Raw genomic sequence first — 22,088 nt, forward strand, 5'->3', positions numbered from 1 at the left:
CTCTTTCACCCTCAAGAGGCTCTTTAGTTCCTCTTCGCTTTCTGTCATCGGCGTGGTATCATCTGCATATCTGAGGTTGTTAATATTTCTCCTAGGAATAGACTTCTGCATACTGAACTATCCTTGTACTCCTGGAGTAAGTTCTACTTCGTCATGTTATTCTTTTAAAATGCTGCTGGATTTTGATTCTTTTTCCTTATATCGATCTTCCTCAACTTTCAGTGGGATTATCTCACAATAAACCCATTTTAAGTTGAAAATAGCATAAGTCAAAACTGCATTTAATACACATAACCAACTGAACATCATTGTTTACCTTAGCCTGCCTTAAACCTGCTTGGAACACCTACATTAGTCTGCAGTTGAGTAGAATCACCTAACACAAAGTATATTGTAATAAAGTGCTGAGTATCTCATGTAATTTATTGGATATTATACTGAAAGTGGAAATTAGAATGCTTTGTATGCATACTGAGTAGTTACCAGTGTATTGGGTCTCCACCCTCCTGATCACGAGGCTGACTTGGAGTGGCCGCCGCCTAGCATCACAACAGTACCTTTCTGCATACTGCTAGCCCCCAATGGGACCAAAATTCAGCATCAAAGTATGGTTGCAACTCAATGCTTATTGTTCACACCATGGTAAAGTTGAAAAATCATTAAGTTGAGCCATAGTTAAGTTGGGGACTGTCTATACTATTAATATATTTAGAAATTATGCATTGGTTTTGGATGTGAGACTGGTGTGTGTGTGTGTGTGTGTGTGTGTGTGTGTGTATGTGTATTGATTTGATACATATTCTTGTCTTTATGAAAAGAATCTGGACACTTCTTTTGTGTTCTTGAACAATTTACAATTTATTGAAATTACACACTTCTCAACTGTTTGATAGAATTTTCCTTTGCAACTCTTTAGTCCTGTGCTCTTGCACAACTTCTTCTATACCGTCTGTGGCTTTTTAAGCTGTTCTGCCTCTTCTGGGGTCAGTTTTGGCCATTCGTGTTTTCCTAAAAACCTATGCAGATTTTCTGATGTAGTTACATGAAACTGAACAAAATGATCATCTTTAATTTTCTTTGATATCTGTGGTTATTTCCTTGCCACTTTCAGGTTCTTTTTATCAAAAACATAAATGACATGTTAAAATATTTTAAAGAATGTGTTTTTTTTTTTAAATGATGCAAATAGAATGTATAGTTCACTTATCCATATTTTATTAAAACTTCAGTTATTCTTAAGGTAACTATGAAACTCAGAACTTTAGATGAAACATTCCTGACAACTCTCTTCTCTTTTGACAGGCCCTGAAGAGGAAAGTGAGGATGACCCTCAGCTTGAAGGCAGAGATCCTGATATTTGGCATGTTGGTTTTAAGATCTCGTGGGACATAGAGACACCTGGGTTGGCGATACCCCTTCACCAAGGAGACTGCTATTTTATGCTTGGTAATGCGAGGATCAAAGCTATACCTGATGCTCTAGTGTCTTAAGTTTTAGATTATTGGGTACATATTTTGCATATGTCTTTTGAAGTAAACTTTGTAAGTTTTTCATATGATAATGAAGCTTCTGCATGTAACGATTTTTTTTTTCTTTTTAAGATGTTGCTAATTTTAAAAGTTGCTTTTCTTTTCATTCTAAGTGTTGATGGCGTTCCCCAAAGTACTAAGCAGTTTTCAAGATTTTTTTCATCAGAGCTACTAAATCATCTCAATCACCTTATTAATGTGAAGTTTTAAAAAATATGTCCCTGTCTCTGTAGGTTTTTAGTGAAAGTTTTTTCCAGTTTTGAGTTTAGTTTCCTCAGCCTCTTCCTCTACTCCCTGCCCCCTACTCCCTCCCACTGAGTTCCCCTCATTTGCCTCATCTAGTTCTTTGGGAAACAGTATTTCAGCCATGGTGAGCCTCACTGAAGCTACGAAGTTTGGGGAGCTTCACTTTTTGTTTCTTAGCTCTTAAGTTTTTTTGTTTGTTTGTTTATTTTTAGACTTTCTGTTTGCTTTCTGATGTACAGCATGCAAGCAGCATCCTTTTTTCCTTACAGAGCCACTCAGGGTTTATTTTGTCCATGGCTCTCACTCCTAATTATTTTGGGGTTAATCTCACTCTTTCCTGCCTAAGGGAATCTACTCATGTGTTTGGTTTTAGAGCCAGGAACATCAAGACTCAAACCCAGTATTTGTAATAAGAATTATCTCCCAATAATGGAGTGTCTGAGGAGGGTCCTCTATGTGCTTTGTAAGTTTCTGTAGGAGATACTGGAAATGGATAACACTTGGTCCTTGCTTTCTAGGAATTATGAGTTTGGGGTAGCCATTCAGTCATGACCTCACTAAATGTTTTCCAGATTTCATTCATTCGCACACTAGCTTCAAGTTTCCTGCCATATTCCTGTGCTACCCATACTATTGTTGTTGTTGTTGTTTAGTTGGTAAGTCTAGTCTGACTCTTTGAGACCCCATGGACTGCAGCATGCCAGGCTTCCCTGTCCTTCACTGTTTCCCAGAGTTTGAACAAATCTGAACAGATTCATGTCCATTGAGCTGGTGATGCTATCTAACCATCTCATCCTCTGTCGTCCCCTTCTTCTTTTGCCTTCAATCTTTCCCAGCATCAGAGTCTTTTCCAGTGAGTTGGCTGTTCCCATCAGGGGGCCAGAGTATTAAAGCTTCAGCTTTAGCATCAGTTCGGGTTGATTTCCTTTAGGATTGACTGATTTGATCTCCTTGCAGTCCATGGGACTCTCAAGAGTCTTCTCCAGCACCACATTATTACTTATGTAATATTTCTCTCTAGATAAACTCTTTTATTTTCCTGAACGGAAATGAGTTTATTTTAGGTGATTTTATATCTGAAATGGAAAAACCAGTATCACTTGACATAATTAGAAGAATCGTACAGAGTGAAAGTAAAGTCGTCTTAGTATCTGGTGCTTTTGTTTGCTGAAGACCCTGAGAATCAGGCCTGTTCTGTCTTCAGTGACTATTAGGGAGAGGTGTTAACCCAATCACGGTACCAATTTTGGGCTTTCTCCTTTGCGTCAGCGGGAAGATTGGAAGATCACGATGCAGGGAATTACTTTCTCACCGTGCAATTCAGTAGTGAGTTCTTATGTCCTTCTCATGGCGGAGTCCTGCATCTGTTGCCCGCTGCCCTTTTGTTGTTCTCGTTCGGTCATTAGGTCGTGTCCAACTCTCTGTGACCCCAGGGACTGTAGCCTGCCAGGCTCTTCTCCTCCACTATCGCCTGGAGTTTGCTCAGATTCATGTCCATTGAGTTGGTGATGCTGTCTAACCATCTCATCCTCTGATCTAAGTAAGCTCCAACTCTCTTGCCTTCTGTTTGCATGTTGCTTTCCAGTTTACAGATCAGTTTCACATAAGCCATCCCAATCAGTCTCCAAACAGCCTTGCTAGGGAGATGGTGCAGGGTATCAATCTGTTTTTAAGTAATTTGCCCAGGGTCACTCAGTTCGTGTGAGGCAGAACAGAGGGCAGTGTGTGGTTGCATGTTTCTTATTCGGTGCTTTTCTTGCTCTCAAAGGGATCATTTAGGTTTGATCCCAATTCATGGAAGATCTCTAGGTGGGAATGCTTTTAGGGGTAAGGTCATCTCTTTGTATGCCCGGCTCCTGCTTGTCTCAGAATTTGAGTTTCTATCCTCAAGTCTTTGCCCCATCGTTGAGCATCATTTATAGGTAAAACAGACTCTTATTTCATTTTTTAATATACCACCCAGATGTGGATATTTACCATGAATAGAAATAGATTGTCATTTCAGCCAGTAAATCACTTTCCTTTTGGGTACTCTGTTTGAGTTTCTGTTAATATTTTGCATCTTTTAAAGTAATGGGAATCAGAATAGTGCTATTTTAAATAGCTTTATTAACTTTCTATGTATAAAAGTAGTAAATGACTTTGTAAAGGTTCAGCTACTTTCCATTTATTTAGTAACATCTCATGTTTTCTGATTGAAAAAAGTAGTATATGCTCATTGTAGAGAAAAGAAACTCTGAAAAGTATAAAGTGAAATGAAGAAAATAAAAATCAGGTTCATGCCTATTTTGGTACTTTCCTTTTCAGACTTTTTCCAACGTGTACATAAATACGTACCTGGAATGGCAGTTGTTGGTGTCTTAGTTACTAAATCATGTCTGACTCTTCTGTGACCCTATGGACTGTAGCCCGCCAGGCTCCTCTGTCTGTGGGATTTCCCAGGCAAGAATAATGGACTGGGTTGCCATTTCCTCCTCCAGGGGCTCTTCCTGACTCAGGGATCGAACCTGTGTCTTCTGTCTTCTCAGGCGGATTCTTTACCACTGAGCCACCAGGGAAGCCCAGGAATAACAGTAGTGTGTGAATAACAGCTGTGTTTACTGTGGACTAATGTCAAGTCAGGCCTTCTGTGAATCTTCTCAGTAACCCTGAGAAGTAGATACCAGCTCTGTTGAGAAAGAAGATCAGATTAGATCAATGTAGTGACTTAGCCATGGTTACACAGTGGGAAAGAATCATGGATTGAAACTTGTCACCTTAGCCCACCTGTGCTCTGATACCCGTGTCAGGCTGTCCGGACCCCGCACCTGGAGGCCCTCTGCACCCCTGTCCAGCACTGACCTCTGCTCTGGGCTTCTCTGCCTTCCTCAGTGTGATGCCTCTGCCTTACCTGAAGGCTTAAGACTCAATTGTTCAGAAGGGCAGAAAAGAAGGTGATGATGGTGGTCTGTTTGCTTCTTTCTTTTCCAGTGCGTTTTTTAAAAATTATTTATTCATTTATTTGTTTTTGGCTTGTTGCTCCCTGCGGGCTTTCTCTAGTTGTGGCGAGCAGGGGCTACTCTTCCTTGCAGTCCGTGGGCTTCTCACTGTGGCTTCTCTTGTTGGAGAGCCCCGGCTCTAGGGCACATGAGCTTCAGTAGTTGGGGCTCCCAGGCTCTAAAGCATGGACTCAGTAGTTGTAGCCCATGGGCTTAGTTGCTCCGAAGCATGTGAGATCTTCCCAGATCAGAGATTGAACCAGTGTCCCCTGCATTGCAAGGCGAACTCTTCACTGCTGGACTACCAGAGAAGCCCTCCATTTCTTTTTAAAGTTATGTTTTTCTTGGCTCAGAAATTACATTAAAAATGAAAATATTAAATAATTGCATTGTCCTTTTAACTTACATATTATAATGAATATACATTTTTAGAATATACATTGGTTCCACTTAGCTGTTGTAGGTGATAAAGGAAGAGTAGTTATCATTTTATAGTAGCTGATATCTGCGACATAACATCTAGTTCTGATTTCCAAACTCCTGCCTTCAGATAAAGGTGAAATAACTGATAACTTAGTGAACTAGGCCAAGCATAGCACACTGCACCTCAAGTTTGTGCTTGGAATCTGTTTTCTTATTAAGATGTCATATTCGATTTCTAAAATGACTTGTCCCGCATCTTCTTTTAGGCTAAACAAAACAAAAATAAAAGCAACCATGGTCAAAAGCTCCTTTCCTCTTTACTTTTTAAAAGCCAAGGACTCTAAAGAACCCTGTCCCGGGATCCCTGCCCTGTGCTGATACCTGAAATCTGAACTTCATAGCACTTTTGAAAAGGAAACAGTTTAGCTCAATTTATAATAATATATTGGTCTGCAGAGGAAGTGCCGACCGAACCCTGCTGTCTCAAGTCAGTCCTCCAGGGGTGTCTGATGGGGAGCTTGTCGGGTGCCTGTAATAAATCCACGGCCTGTGGAGCTGAGTGAAGGCCCTGCTGGCAGTGCCTGAGGACACGCTTAACTGGGGTTGTCACGGTTTTACTTTTAAATTGGAATCTTTGCCCTAATCTCAGAGTTAGACATGACCAGATTTGCAAGCAGATTTACAATTTTCACTAATTTTTCCATCCAGGACTTCAAAACACACTTAGAGAAGAGGGAAAAAAAAGTACACTCTGGTCTTTCTCAGAATGGGATGATTTACTTTGCCACAGATGTTTTCCATAGACTGAAGGCAACCAGGGAGTTAGGGACTTAAAAGGGGCTTAGAGACAAACTGTAGGTTTGTTTTTTGTGTGGAACCGATTATACAGTTCAAGGAACATCATCCAAATCATGTTCATTAAGCTGGAGCCGAGTGTAGAGGTGGGATGGTTCAGGACAAAGGTGAGTGCTAGGTAAACGTTTTGGACAAACCTCCTCCCCTCACCCCTTTGTTATTATTATTTTTCACATATGACTCTTCATGACTCTGTTCTTTCTGCTCTCTTTACTTTTGTTTCCTTACATTCAACTACATCTCATTTTCACATGTTGTTATTGTACCAATTAGCTATTTCAGAGCTGCAGTTGCCAGGTAAAAATTGCATAACAAAAAAGAGAACAGCAATATAAATTGAAATGCACAGTATCTCCTTTTTGGGTTGGCGTTCCCTCACCAACAGTTTAGGGTGGAATAATAGAAAGGCCAGGTGACTTTTAGGTTTAGGGTGGAATAATAGAAAGGTCAGGTGACTAGGTTCCCTCAGGTTCCCCTCTTGTCTGTGGGCTGTGCATTGTTAACACTGCGCTGAGCCTCTGGCTCCAGTGAAAAGCTCGTGCTTCATGACACTTGCTTCCCAGGGTTATTGTGAAGTCAAATAAAAAAGTATAGGGGACCTATTTGCAGGGCAGGAATAGAGACACAGATGCAGAGAGTGGACTTGTGGACACAACAGGGAAGGAGAGGCTGCGATGAATTGAGAAAGTAGCACTGAAATGTATACACTGCTGCTGCTGTTGCTGCTAAGTCGCTTCAGTGTCCGACCCTGTGCACCCCATAGACGGCAGCCCACCAGGCTCCATCCCTGGGATTCTCCAGGCAAGAATACTGGAGTGGGTTGCCATTTCCTTCTCCAATGCATGAAAGTGAAAAGTGAAAGTGAAGTTGCTCAGTCGTGTCCAACTCTTCGTGACCCCATGGACTGCAGCCCACCAGGCTCCTCCGTCCATGGGATTTTCCAGGCAAGAGTGCTGGAGTGGGTTGCCATTGCCTTCTTCGGAAATGTATACACTACCATGTGTAAAATAGATAGCTAGTGGGAGGTTGCTGTATAGCACATAGAGTCAGCTCAGTGCTCTGTGATGACCTAGAGGGGTGGAAGGGAGACTCAAGACGGAGGGACACATGTATGCATTTGGCTGATTCACTTTGTTATATGGCAGAAACCAATACAACATTGTAAAGCAGTTATTCTCCAATTAAAAAGACATTTAAAAAGAAGTATAGAGACTTCCCTGGTGGTCTAGTGGTTAAGACTGAGTTTCCAATGCAGGGGACGTGGATTCAAGTCAATCCCTGGTTGGGGAACTAAGCTCTCACATGCTATGGGGCAACAACAACAACAACAAAAAAAAATTAAAAGAAATTTAAAACATTTTTTAAAAAGAGAAAGTTTGTGGAAAGCGCTTTCTGAAATACAACTTGAACATGGGGACTCATTATGGAGATTGGGACCTGGGTCATGGTGTATTGGAGAACCAGTGACGGGGAGGGTGACAGAAGAGTGCTGAGTGCTGGGTTCTTACCCCACTCTGTGCCCTGAGCTTGGTCGGCTTTGCACCTAATCGTTCCATGCATATATTTCTGTAGCCACATAGAGGAACTACAAGCAAGGGAAATCGCCCCGATTGATTCTTGGGGCTGGGAAAAGTTGCCATCTGGCCATTGTTGAATCAGAGCTCTGTGGCAACCGCAGTCTTGCCTCAGTGGGGGTCAGGTTTACTTATAGAGCCTGACCTGTGGTTTTCTCCTTGATGAGGTTCACCTCTGAAATATCTATGGCTTAGAACAGCAAGACCCGGTGCACTGTGAACGTTTGATGTGGTGTAACCTGAAAATGTGCCATGCGTCTATTTCGGGAGTCAACACGAGCAGTAGAGCTGGAGTTTGTAGCTCTGTGAGCAGGAAGAACAGGGGCCTCTAGGAGTTTAAAAGTCTCTTGACTGAGGCTCTTCTGGGGCTTCATGTGGAGACCATGATAGCTTTGTAAATCCTCCAGGTGTCCGTCAGTCCTGCCCTGTCTTGGACCTTTTGTTCAAAGGAAAAGGCTTGTGTTATTTTTTCCTCTGACCCCTTTCCCTCCCTCCTCCAACCTCTGACTGACCAGCTGAAGTAGAAAAGACCTCTAATATATGGCTTAATCATAAATTCTAAATAATTATACTTTATTACCTCTCATGGGTCTTGAAATGTAGGTGCTACATTCTGCTTTTTGCCGAGGCAAGGGAATAATACAGAAACAGTAGTAAATTATAACTTCAGGCTGCAGTCGTAAGCTTGAGGAATTGCCATTTAAGTGGAAAGTGCTTGAACAGCCAAATGAGCACCTGTCATGTTTATTTTCACTCTGAAAAGTAGAAACATGACAGTATAGTTTCAGCTGCTTGTCCAGTGTGAACTTGGCATGTTCTCCTTCCCTGCTCAGCAACCACAGTATCTGCTTCTTGCTATTCACTTTTTTTTTTTTTTTGCAGGGTTGAGGATGTGTCTCTCCTGAAACTTTTATGCCCCTAAATTCTGACATTTTCAAACTTGGGGTTTCTGACTTGATATCCCTGGTGGCTCAGATGGTAAAGAATCTGCTGCAATGCAGGAGACCCAGATTTGATCCCTGGGGAGGGAAGATCCCCTGGAGAAGGAAATGGCAGCCTACTCTCGTATTCTTGCCTGAGAAATCCCATGGACAGGGGAGCCTGGCGGGCTGCAGTCTATGGGATAGCAAAGAGTTGGGCACGACTGAGCAGCTAACACATACTTTACACACCAGGTTTTTTGGTGTTCAGACAAACTGGAGAGAGGACAAGGCTGGTGTCATAGGCTCTGAGGGTAAGAACCTGAGTGTGTTCCTAGGTCCTTGGAAGGATCTGCCACTTTCTTATATCTAGTCTTTTTGTTTATTTCTGTAGTATTTCTGTTGTGAACTTTACTTGAAGTGTGTGTGATGAGTACCTCCTGAGGGCCAGGCACTGAGCTGGAGGTTTTGATACATTTTATTTATTTCTCATAACAAACCTGTGAGGTGTGTAATCGTCCCCTTCTAGTCACCTTTTTTTTTTTTTCCCCAGAAAAAGAAAATTGATGGGGATGGACTGCTAGTGGGCAGTATATGGTTTCTTTTAGGAGTATGAAAATACTCTCAAATTAGTTTCTGGTGATGCCTGTACAATTCTGTGAATGCACTAAAATGCAGTGAGTTGTATATTTTCAGTGAGTGAACTATTTGATATGTAAATTGTGTCTCCATAAAGCTCCATAAAGTGAAAATGTTAGTTGCTCAGTCATGTCCGACTGTTTGTGACCCCATAGACTGTAGCCCGCCAGGCTCCTTTGTCCATGGGATTCTCCAGGCAAGGATACTGGTGTGGGTTGCCATTTTCTGCTCCAGGGGATCTTCCCGACCCAGGGATCGAACCCAGGTCTCCTGCATTGCAGGCGGATTCTTTACCGCCTGAGCCACCAGCACCAGGAAGCAGGTATGTGAATTGTATCTCCGTAAAGCTCCATAAAACCCCTTTTTAAAAAGGAAATTGAGGCTCAGAGAGGTAAAATCACTTGCTCAAGGTGACATATTTAGTGAAGCTTATGTTTAAGTCCAGATTTTTCTGAGACCAAACCTATTCTTTCTTCTGTGGAACTATGCTAGCTCTACTAATTATATTGTTGTGGAATCTTTTTCTTTAAAAATGTGGAAAAACGAATATTAGTTGACCAACTAATAGATGAATACACATATATTCTCACTGTTAAGGATTCAGATAATATGGAAGTGCGTAGAATAAAATGTGGAAGTACTCTTATCTTCTGTCTGTTCCTTTTATAAGCATTAACATAAATAGTTATGTAGATATATTTATGTTACAGCTGCTTTTTTAAAAAACACAAATGGGACAGTACAGTATTGTGTTAGTTGAGTACCTAGGCTTTGTTGGACTTACAAACTAATTGGCCTTAAGATTGTACTTTCAGAACAGAACTCATTTGTATGTAGGGGACTTATTGTGTGTTAGTATGTACATATGTGTGTGTGTGTGTGTGTGTGTGTGTGTGTGTGTGTATACTACTTAGTTTTTTTAACTTAATAATATGCCCTGGAGATTTTTTCATGTCAGTACCTCATCCATATTATTGTTGGTATTATAATAAAAATAATATATGTACTAGGAAGTAAAAATTTAAACAGTGGAGGTTGATCTAAAATGAAAAGGGAAAAACTCTTTGCCACCTACCCCCAAGTTCCATTTCTTAGATGTAACTACTTTTCACTGTATTCACATTTTAGTCTTTAGGTGATTCTTTCCTGCTTAACTGTTAAAATATCCTTAATACTTCAATTTTTTCATTTAACAACTTTAAGGCCTATCAGTCTTTCATGAAGAAAAATGTGGGATTGGCTCTCTTACACTCTCACTCTTCCTAACTTTTGTCAGTTTATGTTTATTTTTAAGGGTTTTTTTTTTTTTTTCTCTTAATTGATCAACTTTATACTAAGACATAGGTGCTCTCTCTTGACTTCTGGTATTTCAGCCATATCATTGCCTTCATATTTTTGAACTGTATGTTTACAGGCTCATCTGTAATCTTGATAAGAGGACCATGCTTTCTCTGTATATTGACAGTGTACAGTGTATATTAACAGTGCTTATGTGTGTGTTATTAATTGTAGAACCAAATGGAGTGACTGGACTCATACGTAGAAGATCTCATCCACTGTAATCACTAAACTTACATCAGTTGAAAGAACATGTTGCAAATGTCAGGTCAAGTTTCAGACCTCATCAAAAGCTCAGGATCCTGCTCCATTATTTAGGTGGTTTTGTGTTTGAGCTGTGGCTTTCTTGCTGGTCAGTTCTCCCTCTCCCCCTGGAGTTCATCCCCGCCTTCCTCTGCTTTTACTGCCTGGAGAATCATGCTATGGTGCTGGCTGCTAATAGATGTTGTATCATACTACTTATTTAATGCTTTGATAAACACTGCCTTCTTCAAACCCATCTGACGCTCTTATACTGAGATTGCTTCTCGTTGCACTCCTAGGAGAATTCCGTTGTCACTCAGGTCTTGTGTCTTCGTTCTTTTTCTGGAATTTTCTAAAAATGCCTTCTGACTACTATATTTTAGATTCCCCAAAATGTGTACCCTCTCTAGGACCTACCATAGTACTTTGAACATGGTAGGTGCTTTAATAAATATTGAATCAATGAGTGAAATTCCTCTTCATTCATGGCAGTGTGGGCAAAAGGAAATATTTATTCTATCCTTAAAAGCTCTTGGCTGGAAAAGGTTTTGAAGACCCCTGCCAAAACAGATGGCCATTCATCTTATATTCTGGGATCTCTAGAGACAGCTTTTAGAATCTTCCATGACAGTCGATTCCTTCAGTGACCCGTGCTTTACTTCCTCATAACTAATCCAGATAACGATGTGGCATCATAGAATTTTCCAAATGACACAGTGTCTGGATCAATCTGTACATTCTCTTTCACATTTTTTTTAAAAGAACACCATCAAAGGTTAAAAAAAAAAAAGTGCCTATGTGTTTTTTTTTTAAAGCTGAGGATGAATATATTACTATGAATTATGAAGACCTTTTAATCTCTTACGGTTCATTCAATCAGTCATGTGGTATTGAGATAATTCTCCATACGGATTGGGTAGGTGGACTGTTCCCCATTGAGTGGCAGTCTCTCTCTGTCTCTTTTTTAATACTTATTTATTTGCTTTTGTGGGATCTTTCTTTGCCTTGCTGGCTCTTCACTGCAGTGTTGGCTCTCTGATGGTGGAGCTTGGGCTTCGTTGCCCCACAGCATGTGAGATCTTAGTTCCCTAGCCAGGGATCGAATGGAGTCCCCTGCATTGGAAGGTGCATTCTTAACTCCTGGACCTACAGGGAAGTCCCTGGCTGGCAGTCTTACTATGCCCTCTTTGGCTATTGTGTTATCTCTACAGCATAATTCATAAAAGTGCAGGCTATGGGGAGGAATTTTTCAGGCTTTTAATTTGATTGCATATACTGTGTGTGCTCTTTGCTCCTTCTGTAAAAACAGTGGGAGAATGACCATGGATGAAACCTTTAAAAAAATGTGTTTATTTAGTTGATTTTTGTTGACTGAGCTCAGGACTAGACCAGGAATGGATCTGCCTTTCTTGAATCAGTCAGTTCCTGCAGCAGATTTCAAGCAGATTATGTCCTCGTTGGGCTTCCTTGGTGGCTCAGTGGTAAAGAATCCACCTGCGATGCAGGAGACGAAGGAGACGCAAGTTCGACCCCTGGGTGGGGAAAATGTCCTGGAGAAGGAAATGGCAACCCTCTCCAGTATTCTTGCCTAGAGAATCCCATGGACAGAGGAGCCTGGCAGGCTACAGTCCCTGGGGTTGCAAGAGTTGGACATGATTTGGCGACTAAGCCACCGCCACTATCGTGGTGGCACTATACCCCCATTAAACTGTCTCTGTGGAATAATTCTTCTAGGCCCAATAAACATTTCAACTTTTATTTTTGGACACACTTCGAGGCTTTCAGGATCTTAGTTCTCTAATGATTTCTGGCCATGGCATCAAAAGTGCCAGGAAATTTCCTACAAATTTTAAAAAGTTACAAATTATTGTCACTTATTATAGTGACTTTGTCCTAAAACTGATCCTGGCATAACTCTTTCCCCTTACATTTTCATATTGTTCCCTCCACCTTGTTATATTTTCTCCTTCATTCTAGGTACATGTAGAACTCACCTATTTAGGGTTGACATTAAAAAAATTTAATAGCCACAGTGACAGTGACACCAGCCATTCATTGTGATTGCCATAACTCTCTTTCCCCTCCAGACTGTAGCACTTGATATAGAAGTCTTACCTATTGGAGCTAAGGTTTTTCAGACCCACTATTAAATATGTTTTTGTACTGTACACAGCACTTAGTGCCTTGTACAGGATAGGAACTTGCCAAGTATCTGGAGAGAACAGCCTTATTTCCTCCCTAAGTATTAGCCAGAAATCTTATCTTGGGTTTCTGTGGGGGCTCAGATGGTAAAGAATCTGCCCGCAATGCAGGAGACCAGGGTTCAATCCCTGGGTCAGGAAGATGCCCTTGAGAAGGGAATGGCAACGCACTCCAGTATTCTTGCCTGGAGAATTACATGGACAGAAGAGCCTGGTAGGCTATAGTCCTTGGAGTCACAAAGAGTTGAATATGACTGAGCAACTAACACTTTTGCTTTTTTTTTTAAAAGAAAAAACTATCTTCAATTGCCAATGGAAAATCAGATATTGAAATAGGAGTGACTAAAGAAAGTAGTCAAAAGGTATTTGAAGGAACAGAACTGAAAAGTTTAAGTGGTTTACTTCCGTTTCATTCATTTGCTTTACTTGGAAGTTTTGGGGCCTGGAGTTCACTGGAGCAGTGGCTTTGTATATTCAAAGTGGGAAGAGAAGAGACTTCATTCAAGTTTTCGGTTAACCTAACCTTCTCATCTCTCCATTCTCATGATCCCCTCTGCCCTTCTGTCTCATGGGAATAGTTGCTACCAGGATGAGAAAAGGCAGCCCTTCCTAAAGTGGGATTAAAGTTCCTTTTGCTGATTTAGAAATCAAGAATGAATGATTAACCTCAAGAATGTATTCTCTTCTCAGCCCAACAATAAACTAAGCATTCCATAAGAGTTAATCTCAGAAAACAAAGAAGGAGAAAGGTGTGTACCCTGAGGTCATCTTCACCTCTGTACCTGTTTCTATGAAAGAGGTTTCAGTCCCCTGGAAAATTATACTGCAAAAGATGTATAAAATGGACCAAAGCTCTTATTGCCCTTACTGATTGCAGTGTTCTTTCATTTCTGTTTGGGGAATGAATATCTCTTTTCTGAGGACCTCTTCATTGAGCATTCCCTTTTGCATTTAAAAAAATCGTCATACTTCCTGTTTTATTTTCTGTTGTTAAGTACAAAAGTAATAATGTATGCTAGCCAGTCAAAGATGCTGTGAAGGACTTCTCTGGAGGTTCCGTGGTTAAGGATCCACCTTTCAGTGCAGGGGACATGGGTGCCATCCCTGGTCCAGGAAAATCCCACATTCTGCAGGGCACCTAAGCCCCTGTGCCACAACTGCGAAGCCTGCGCTCTAGAGCCCGTGAGCCACAACTGCTAAAACCATGAGCTGAAGCTACTTAACTCTGCACCCCAGAGTCCGTGCTCTGCAACAGAGAAGCCACCGCAGTGAGTAGCCCATGCACTGCAACTAGAGAAAGCCTGTGTGCAGCGGTGAAGACCCAGCCCGCCAAATTTAAATATCTGAATAAACTCCCCCCAAAACAATCCATTTTAATATGTGCTCTAAATTCAGAGATGCTAAAAATGAAATATTAGAATTGATGCACACTATAAAGAATTTGTAAACTATAAGAAAGTGTAAATTGGATAACAAAAATACATCATATAATATGACCACATAGAGATAGAAACATTCTTAACTATTTGATGTGATTCCTTCTAGCATTTTTTTCCTATACCTGAGAAAATGTTTTCCTAAGTATGGGAAAATTAATATCAGATTATATGGTATTAGATATAATTTTAATATGATATTAATATCATATTAGATATAATGTTTAGAAAATTAATATATTAGATATGTTTGGGAATACCAGACCACCTTACCTGTCTCCCGAGAATCCTGTATGTAGGTCAAGAAGCAACAGTTGGAACTGGACGTGGAGCACTTGACTGGTTAAAAATTGAGAAAGGAGTGCATCAAGCCTGTATATTGTCACCTTCCTTACTTAACTTATATGCAGAGTACATCATGTGAAATGCCAGGCTGGATGAATCACGAACTAGAATCAAGATTGCTGGGAGAAATATCAACAATCTCAGATATGCAGATGATACCACTCTAATGGCAGAGAGCAAAGTGGAACTTAAGAGCTTCTTGAAGAAGGTGAAAGAGGAGAGTGAAAAAGCTGGCTTGAAACTCAGCATTCAAAAAACTGAGATCATGGCATCCGGTCCCATCACTTCATGGCAAATAGGTGGGAAACAATGGAAACAGCAACACTCTTTATTTTCTTGGACTCCAAAATCACTGCAGATGGTGACTGCAGCCATGAAATTAAAAGACGCTTGCTCCTTGGAAGGAAAGTTATCGAACCTAGACAGTGTATTAAAAAGCAGAGACATCACTTTGCCAGCAAAGGTGAACATGGTCAAAGCTAAAGTTTTTCCATTAGTCATGTATGGATGTGAGAGTTGGACCATAAAGAAGGCTGAGTGTTGAATAATTGATGCCTTCAATTTGTGATGCTAGCAAAGACACTTGAGAGTCCCTTGGACTGCAAGGAGATCAAACCAGTCAATCCTAAAGGAAATCAAGTTTGAATATTCATTGGAAGGACTGATGCTGAAGCTGAAGCTCTAATACTTTAGCCACCTGATGTGAAGAGCCTACTCGTTAGGAAAGATCTTGATGCTAGGAAAGATTGAAGGCAAGAGGAGAAGGGAACAACAGAGGATGAGATGGTTGGATGGTATTACCAACTCAATGGATATGGGTTTGAGCAAACTCCAGGACATAGTGAAAGATAGGGAAGCCTGGTGTGCTACAGTCCATGGGGTCACAGAGTCGGATGCAACTGAGCAACAGCAACAACAACAATAATGTTTTATATCTTGTTTTTTTTCCCAATAGTTTTATGTCTTTTTTCTCCAATACTTGTATATCTTGAATATTTTTCCTTATTAAATATTCCTCGAAAATGTGATTTTTAAAAAATGGCTTAAATAGGAGTCCTCTACTTTTGTCATGCCGTTTATTACCAGTGCCTTGGTATCAAATATATCTCTCTGGTGAACATCTTTGTACCTAATCTTTGTCTGCACTTATAGTTATTTCTCTAGGAAGAGTTACTAGAAGTGAGCCACCTGAGTAAGGATGAGAGTGTTGATATGTAAAGACTGTACATATTGAATGGTTAGACTGTTCTTCAGAATGTTCTCAGTTTACCTTCTACCTACAGCATATGAAATGTGTTTATCAGTTCCTTTTACCAATCTATCTATTGCACCCTAGGCAACACCAGGCATTACAATTTAAAAATGTTTTCCCCAGTTTAATAGGTGAAAATAACATGCTGTTGTTTTAAAGTACACTTCATTGTTGATGATGTTGAACACTTCCCATGTTTCATGGCCATTTGTATTCTTCTTTCTATTACTGTTTATTAGCTGATCATCTTTTGCCCATTTTTCTGTTGACATGTTATTGACATGCATCTTGATGCTTACTTTATTCAGCTCTTCTGTTCTTTTACTGGGCATTGAAAAGAAAATATACTCTTAAATTTTTGACTTAGATTTTTTAAAACAATTCTTTTAAAAAAATTTTTTTTTTTTAATTTTTTGACCCTGCTGCACAGCATGTGGGATCTTAGTTCCTGAACCAGGGATCAAACCCATGCTCCTTGTATTGGAAGCCTAAGGTCTTAACCACTGGCCCACCAGGGAAGTCCCTAAAATAAATTTTAATATAGAAAATTTTTTAGATGAAGTGTACTTACTTTCATTTATTATTAATTATGTTATTATTTAGTCACTAAGTCATGTCCAACTCTTTGTGACCCCATGAACTGTAATCCACCAGACTCCTCTGTCCATGGGGTTTTCCAGGCAGGAACACCTGAATGGGTTGCCATTCCCTTCTCCAGGGAATCTTCCCGACCCAGGGATTGAACTGGGGTCTCCTACAGTGGCAGGCAGATTCTATACCACTGAGCCACCGTGGAAGCTCACTAATTATACTAGCATTGAATTAAATAGCCATATTAAAATTATGTAACAACTTTTATGTTCACTGATAGTCTGCTTATATTGTGGTTTTAATTATTTTGATTGCCATCTTGTCAGCTAAAGTACAGGTTCTAACTGTTTAATGAAGGCTAATGATAGGGAAATGGTGGTAATGTGTTTTCTGAGTCTTTGCATTATTTGAATGTGACTTACTATACCTACATGTATTCATATCTCCTTTAATGGCTATAGGACTCTTGAGTAAGGAGGTTTCCACCTTAAAGCTCTATAGATATTGTTCCCTTGACCTCTAATATTTGATGTTAAGGAGATACCTGAAATCATCTCCATTTTGATCCTATTATAGCAAGTTGTGCTTTTTCTTTGGACATTTTTCATATTTTATATTTAATTTTTGAATGGAAAATGTTTATGCACTTGGTTAGCCATTTTGTACTACAGACTCAGGCCTTTTTACAACTTTGGAAAGTATTCTTCTGTTATTTCTTTGCTTATTCTTTCATTGCTCTGTTTTCTGCTTTCTAAGATTCCTGTTCTATCTCTTTTGGCTTAATCTGCCCCTCATCTCTTATCTTTTTCTGTCACTAATTTTTGTTTTTCCTCCTCTTGAGTTCCCATTCACTTGGGTAATTTGATTTTTCTGCAGCATGCATTCTGTTGTGTAGTCAAGCTGTTATTGTTTTAAATGAAGCCATACTTACTAAAAAAACAAATCAGCTCCAAGCAGCCTTTCCTGATTTCATGCTGTTCCATCTTCATGGTTACTTTGCCCCATTTTTACAGGTGCAGTGCCTTCTTGAATCAAGCGGCTTCTTGAAAAATTGAGACTTTTATGAAAATTTTTTCTGACCATTTGAGTAACACTGTTTCAGAAGTGGCAGTTTCTGTCAAACTGGTTCCTTTCCTTAAGACTATAGTAATTTTGCCTGAGTCTAGTAATTTTTTCCTTGTCTGTTTTTCCTTATAGAAAGAAGACTAGCACCAGCTAAGAGGCAACTTGGTGTTAAGATTGGTTCTGTGAAAACTTAGTATAGGTTCCTGGCTAAATACTTCACTTGAAGGAGGAAGGAAGAAAATGTATCTTTGCAGGGTCAGATGAAAGACTTGATAAACTGGAGGGCACTGAATAACTTGCTTTTGTCTTTGGGTGATATGGATGCTCACAGTATGAGCAAACACTGGCAGATTTTGGACTGGGCATCGAACCCTTACCCCCTGCCTTGGAAGGGGAGATCTTAACCACTGGACTGCCAGGGAAGTCCTGGTGTCTTTTTCTAATTGAAGTGTAATTGATTTATAGTACAATGCTACCTTTCTTTAATCTCATTCCACTTATATTGTATCCAGCAGAGTTCCTTGTAATTTCTGGCATATTGAGCACCTTTCCCTGATATTGAGCACTGAAAGCAGTCTTCATTGTTTTGATATTTCTTTGGTCGTCTCATTGAGAAGCTAGGAATGGGGTAGGTAGAGGTCTGAGTCTCTACTGTCGTCTCATCAGGGATACTCCCCTCCCCCCTTTCATTGGCTATTAAATTCTGAAAATGTTCTCAGTCATGGATGTCCCCACATCTAGGAAAAATAAGGTCATAAATATTAAGATTGAGGGATGAGAATGGACAGGTGAGTAAGAATGAAAAGCTTCAGTGATTGTGTGAAACTGGGAAGATTGGATTTCAGTATTGGGCTTATTTAGCTCTGGAGTGCCTTTAGCAAAGCTCCTGATTGTTACTTTAAGAAATTTGGGGATGCAATAGCCCCTGGTGACACACTGGACAACAAAACCAAGAAAATAAGGGCTGGGTTAAATTTAGGGTGACCAGCTGTCCCAGTCTGTCTGGGTGGGGGAGAGAATCTCAGGATTCGGGACTTCCATATTAAAGCCAGGAAAGTACTGGGCATGAACTGATCACCCTAGCGTAAATTATGCCTTTGCATCTGTGGTCTCTTATATATGAAATGAGATTTCATGCTACAGTGAATGTCCAGAGTTCTCTCCTTCCACTGATAGAGCACACAGCATTTAGCCTGCAAAGAGTGAGAGCTCTTTTTCCATTTGTTTTGTTGAATAAATTCTACAAACTCTGATTGCTCCTGAGTATAGTCAGTTTTTTAGCTGTTTCTGAGATAACTCTGGCAAATAGGCATTCTTTGATGTTTTCTTTCTAAAAATTATTAGGATTAGTCTTTAAAGCTAGGGACATCTTTTGTATATCCTTTGGGATGTACAATCCATGAGATTTGAGCCACATTCATAGATTTAGAGTTTTAGACAAATTAGAAGTCCTACAGTGAAAATACAGGGTTCTTTCTAAAAGTCATAAAGGATTAGAAACATTTGGGAGCCATTTCAAAAGAGTTGTTTGATTAGAGAGTTGCCAAGGATTTAAATAAAGGTCCACACCCTGGACTATTACTTCTAATGTTGTGTTTGCCACTTGGCCTGCCTTTTTAAGTGCCTTTGAGTTGCCCCTCAGTGGAACAAAAACTCTTAAGAAATCTGTCCGTTAAGATGATTTTCTCCCTCCATTCGAAGAGTTGACTCATTGGAAAAGACTCTGATGCTGGGAGGGATTGGGGGCAGGAGGAAAAGGGGACGACAGAGGATGAGATGGCTGGATGGCATCACCGACTCGATGGATGTGAGTGTGAGTGAACTCCGGGAGTTGGTGATGGACAGGGAGGCCTAGCGTGCTGCGATTCATGGGGTCGCAAAGAGTCGGACACGACTGAGCGACTGGACTGAACTGAACTGAGCTGTGATATCTTCAGAGCCCACTGTTAATAGCTGGGGAGCAATGAGGCTTTTATTTGGATAGATGAGAATGGCATCTATATATTTCTTAGAAATTGTTTCAATCCTTTATGGGCATCTGGCCTCGGGAAACTCCTCCAACCCCTGCTTTTTGTTTTTGTTTGGGTTTGAATCCCCCTTCAGACAAAATAGTTCAGATCAACTAGAAATTCTCAGGTGTGTCCTTAACTGAAATCCTCAGAGGGCAAATTGAAGAGAGCAGTGTCATCCAGTCCTCTTCAGGCCTTAAGCCATACTTAAAAAAATTTTTTTTTAATTTAATTTTAATTTTTTAAATTGGAGGATAATTGCTTTACAATATGTTAGTTTCTACTGTACAGCAAAGTGAATCAGTTTATCAGTTATATATATATATATTCCTTTCCCATTTAGGTCACCACTAAGCTTTGAGTAGAATTCCTTATGCTGTCTGGTAGGTTCTCATTAGTTATCTATTGTACCGTATGTCTTCTATTTCTGTTACTTTTTGGGTGAATGCTGGTTATGGCCAATTTTATTTATTGGTGTCTGATTTTGTTATACTGTTTTAAGTAGTGTTGGACTTTGCTCTAGTGAGTAATTAAATTATTTGAAATAAGTGGGATTCTTTTGAGGCTTGCTTTTAAGCTTTTAGGTGGATTTTGGGCAGCCTTTAATATAGGACTTGTTTAACCTCACTGCTAAGATTATGCTTTTGTAAACTCTTTTCTGGGCCTTGCCGGGCAGCGCAGTGGTGAAGAATCCACCTGCAAATACAGAAGATGCAAGAGACACCGGTTAGTTCCCTGGGTTGAAAAGATCCCCTGGAGTAGGAAATGGCAATCCGCTCCAGTATTCTTGCCTGGAGAATCCCATGGACAAAGGAGCCTGGTGGGCTACAGTCCACGGGGTCACGAAGAGTTGGTCATGACTGAGCGACTGAGGACACAAACACAAAGACTCTATCTGTTATTGTCTCAGGTAGTAGGAGCCATTCTGGCTGCTGAGAATACAGAGTTCCTGGCCTAAGGTGAGTCTGAGGTTTCTGGAGCTTCTTTCCCTGCCTGGGGCAAGTTTTCATTCACATATACACAGTTCAGTGTGGAGTCAGAGTGGAAGGAACCCTTCTGCAGATGTCTCCTTGATCTCACCCTGGGCAAGCTCTTCTGTTGCAGTATTCTGCCTTACAAATCTCATCTCCCCGGTCTTCCTACTTTTTGTCTTCACAGCTCAGCAGGAAGGAGAGCTGAACACTCAGAATTCTGACTTCTGCCTGCCTACTCTGTGGCTTTGAAACTGTTTCCAGCTAGAAAGCCAGGCACTTGTAGGACTCACCTGTTTAATTTCTCTTGTGTTCGGGGTTATATCATGCTCTGTCATCCTGTGTTTTATAGCTGTATAAGGCAAGAAGGTCAACCTTGTCATCATTCTCGGTGCTCAGTCACTTAGTCGTGTCTGCCTCTTTGCGACCCCATGGACTGTAGCCCACCAGGCTCCTCTGTCCATGGGATTTTCCAGGCAAGAATACTGGAGTGGGTTGCCATTTCCTCCTCCAGAGGATCTTCCCCACCCAGGGATTGAACCTGTGTTGCCTGTGTCTCCTGAGTTGGCTGATGAATTCTTTGCCACCCGGGAAGCCCATCCTTGTCATGGCTACCCCCTAATGTCCATAAACAAATGTCCTGCCATTGGCATTTTGTGTTTCCTCTCTTATGTTTAGAGGAAATTTTATAGGTTGTTTTTGCTGACATGTAGTTGGTCTTTGCCTCCTAATTTAAATCATTGTCTTTCTTGGTATCTTCCTAAGAAGTCTTTGTTGCTTATGTAGGAAGTCATGTGTTGCCAGGGACAGTCTGGTTCTCTTCTTCTTAACAGGAATAGAAGCAATGCTCCAAGCAGAGGTGATACAGATTTTTGCCTCACATGTGGCATCATTTCATAGAATACACAAGAACTTGGCCATTGATTTTTCTCCCATTGCATGTGGTTTCAGGCATATTCTTTAGCTGATGAATTCACCACCTACTCCATTCTTGGGTCATGAATCTGTAGGCTTGAATTCTGTTCTGAGAGCCAAAGCGTTGCAACGTGCTGAGTTGGTTGGTTTGCTGCCTGGAAAGTTGTTAGGGCAAAATTGATACTTTGATTCGGGAGGGAAAGAGGCAGATTTTCAGATGCAAGATGTTCAATTCCAAATAATACGAAAGAATTTTGGCTTATTCATAAAGCATGAGTAGAATTAGATGTATAATGAAAAAGAGAAAGAAGTTCAACCCATAAATAGTGGTGAGTGGGTATCATAAGACTACAGGTAAGTAGGGTAACCATATAGCCTGTTGGCTAAGTACAGTGCTGGTTTACGCCTGTTGTCGTAAAGTAATTATTAATCACATCCCCTTTCTCTATTGAAAGTGTCATGCTTTTTGATGGCTTTACACCCCAATGGTTTTGTACCATATGACTGTATATATATATATGTATATCTATCTATATCTATTTATCTCTCTATATAAAG

The 22,088-nt window shown here is 40.5% G+C and overlaps 1 protein-coding gene across 1 annotated transcript in view; it reads left to right on the top strand.

Moving 5' to 3' along the window:
- Positions 1–22,088, top strand: part of FTO (FTO alpha-ketoglutarate dependent dioxygenase) — a 426,238-nt gene that overhangs the window by 144,997 nt on the left and 259,153 nt on the right. The window contains exon 4 of the mRNA XM_052655406.1: positions 1,303–1,446. Coding sequence (XP_052511366.1) covers positions 1,303–1,446 — 144 coding nt within the window. The remainder of the gene's footprint in view (positions 1–1,302; positions 1,447–22,088) is intronic.

Source organism: Budorcas taxicolor, chromosome 18, assembly GCF_023091745.1.
Source record: "Budorcas taxicolor isolate Tak-1 chromosome 18, Takin1.1, whole genome shotgun sequence".
NCBI lineage: Eukaryota > Metazoa > Chordata > Mammalia > Artiodactyla > Bovidae > Budorcas > Budorcas taxicolor.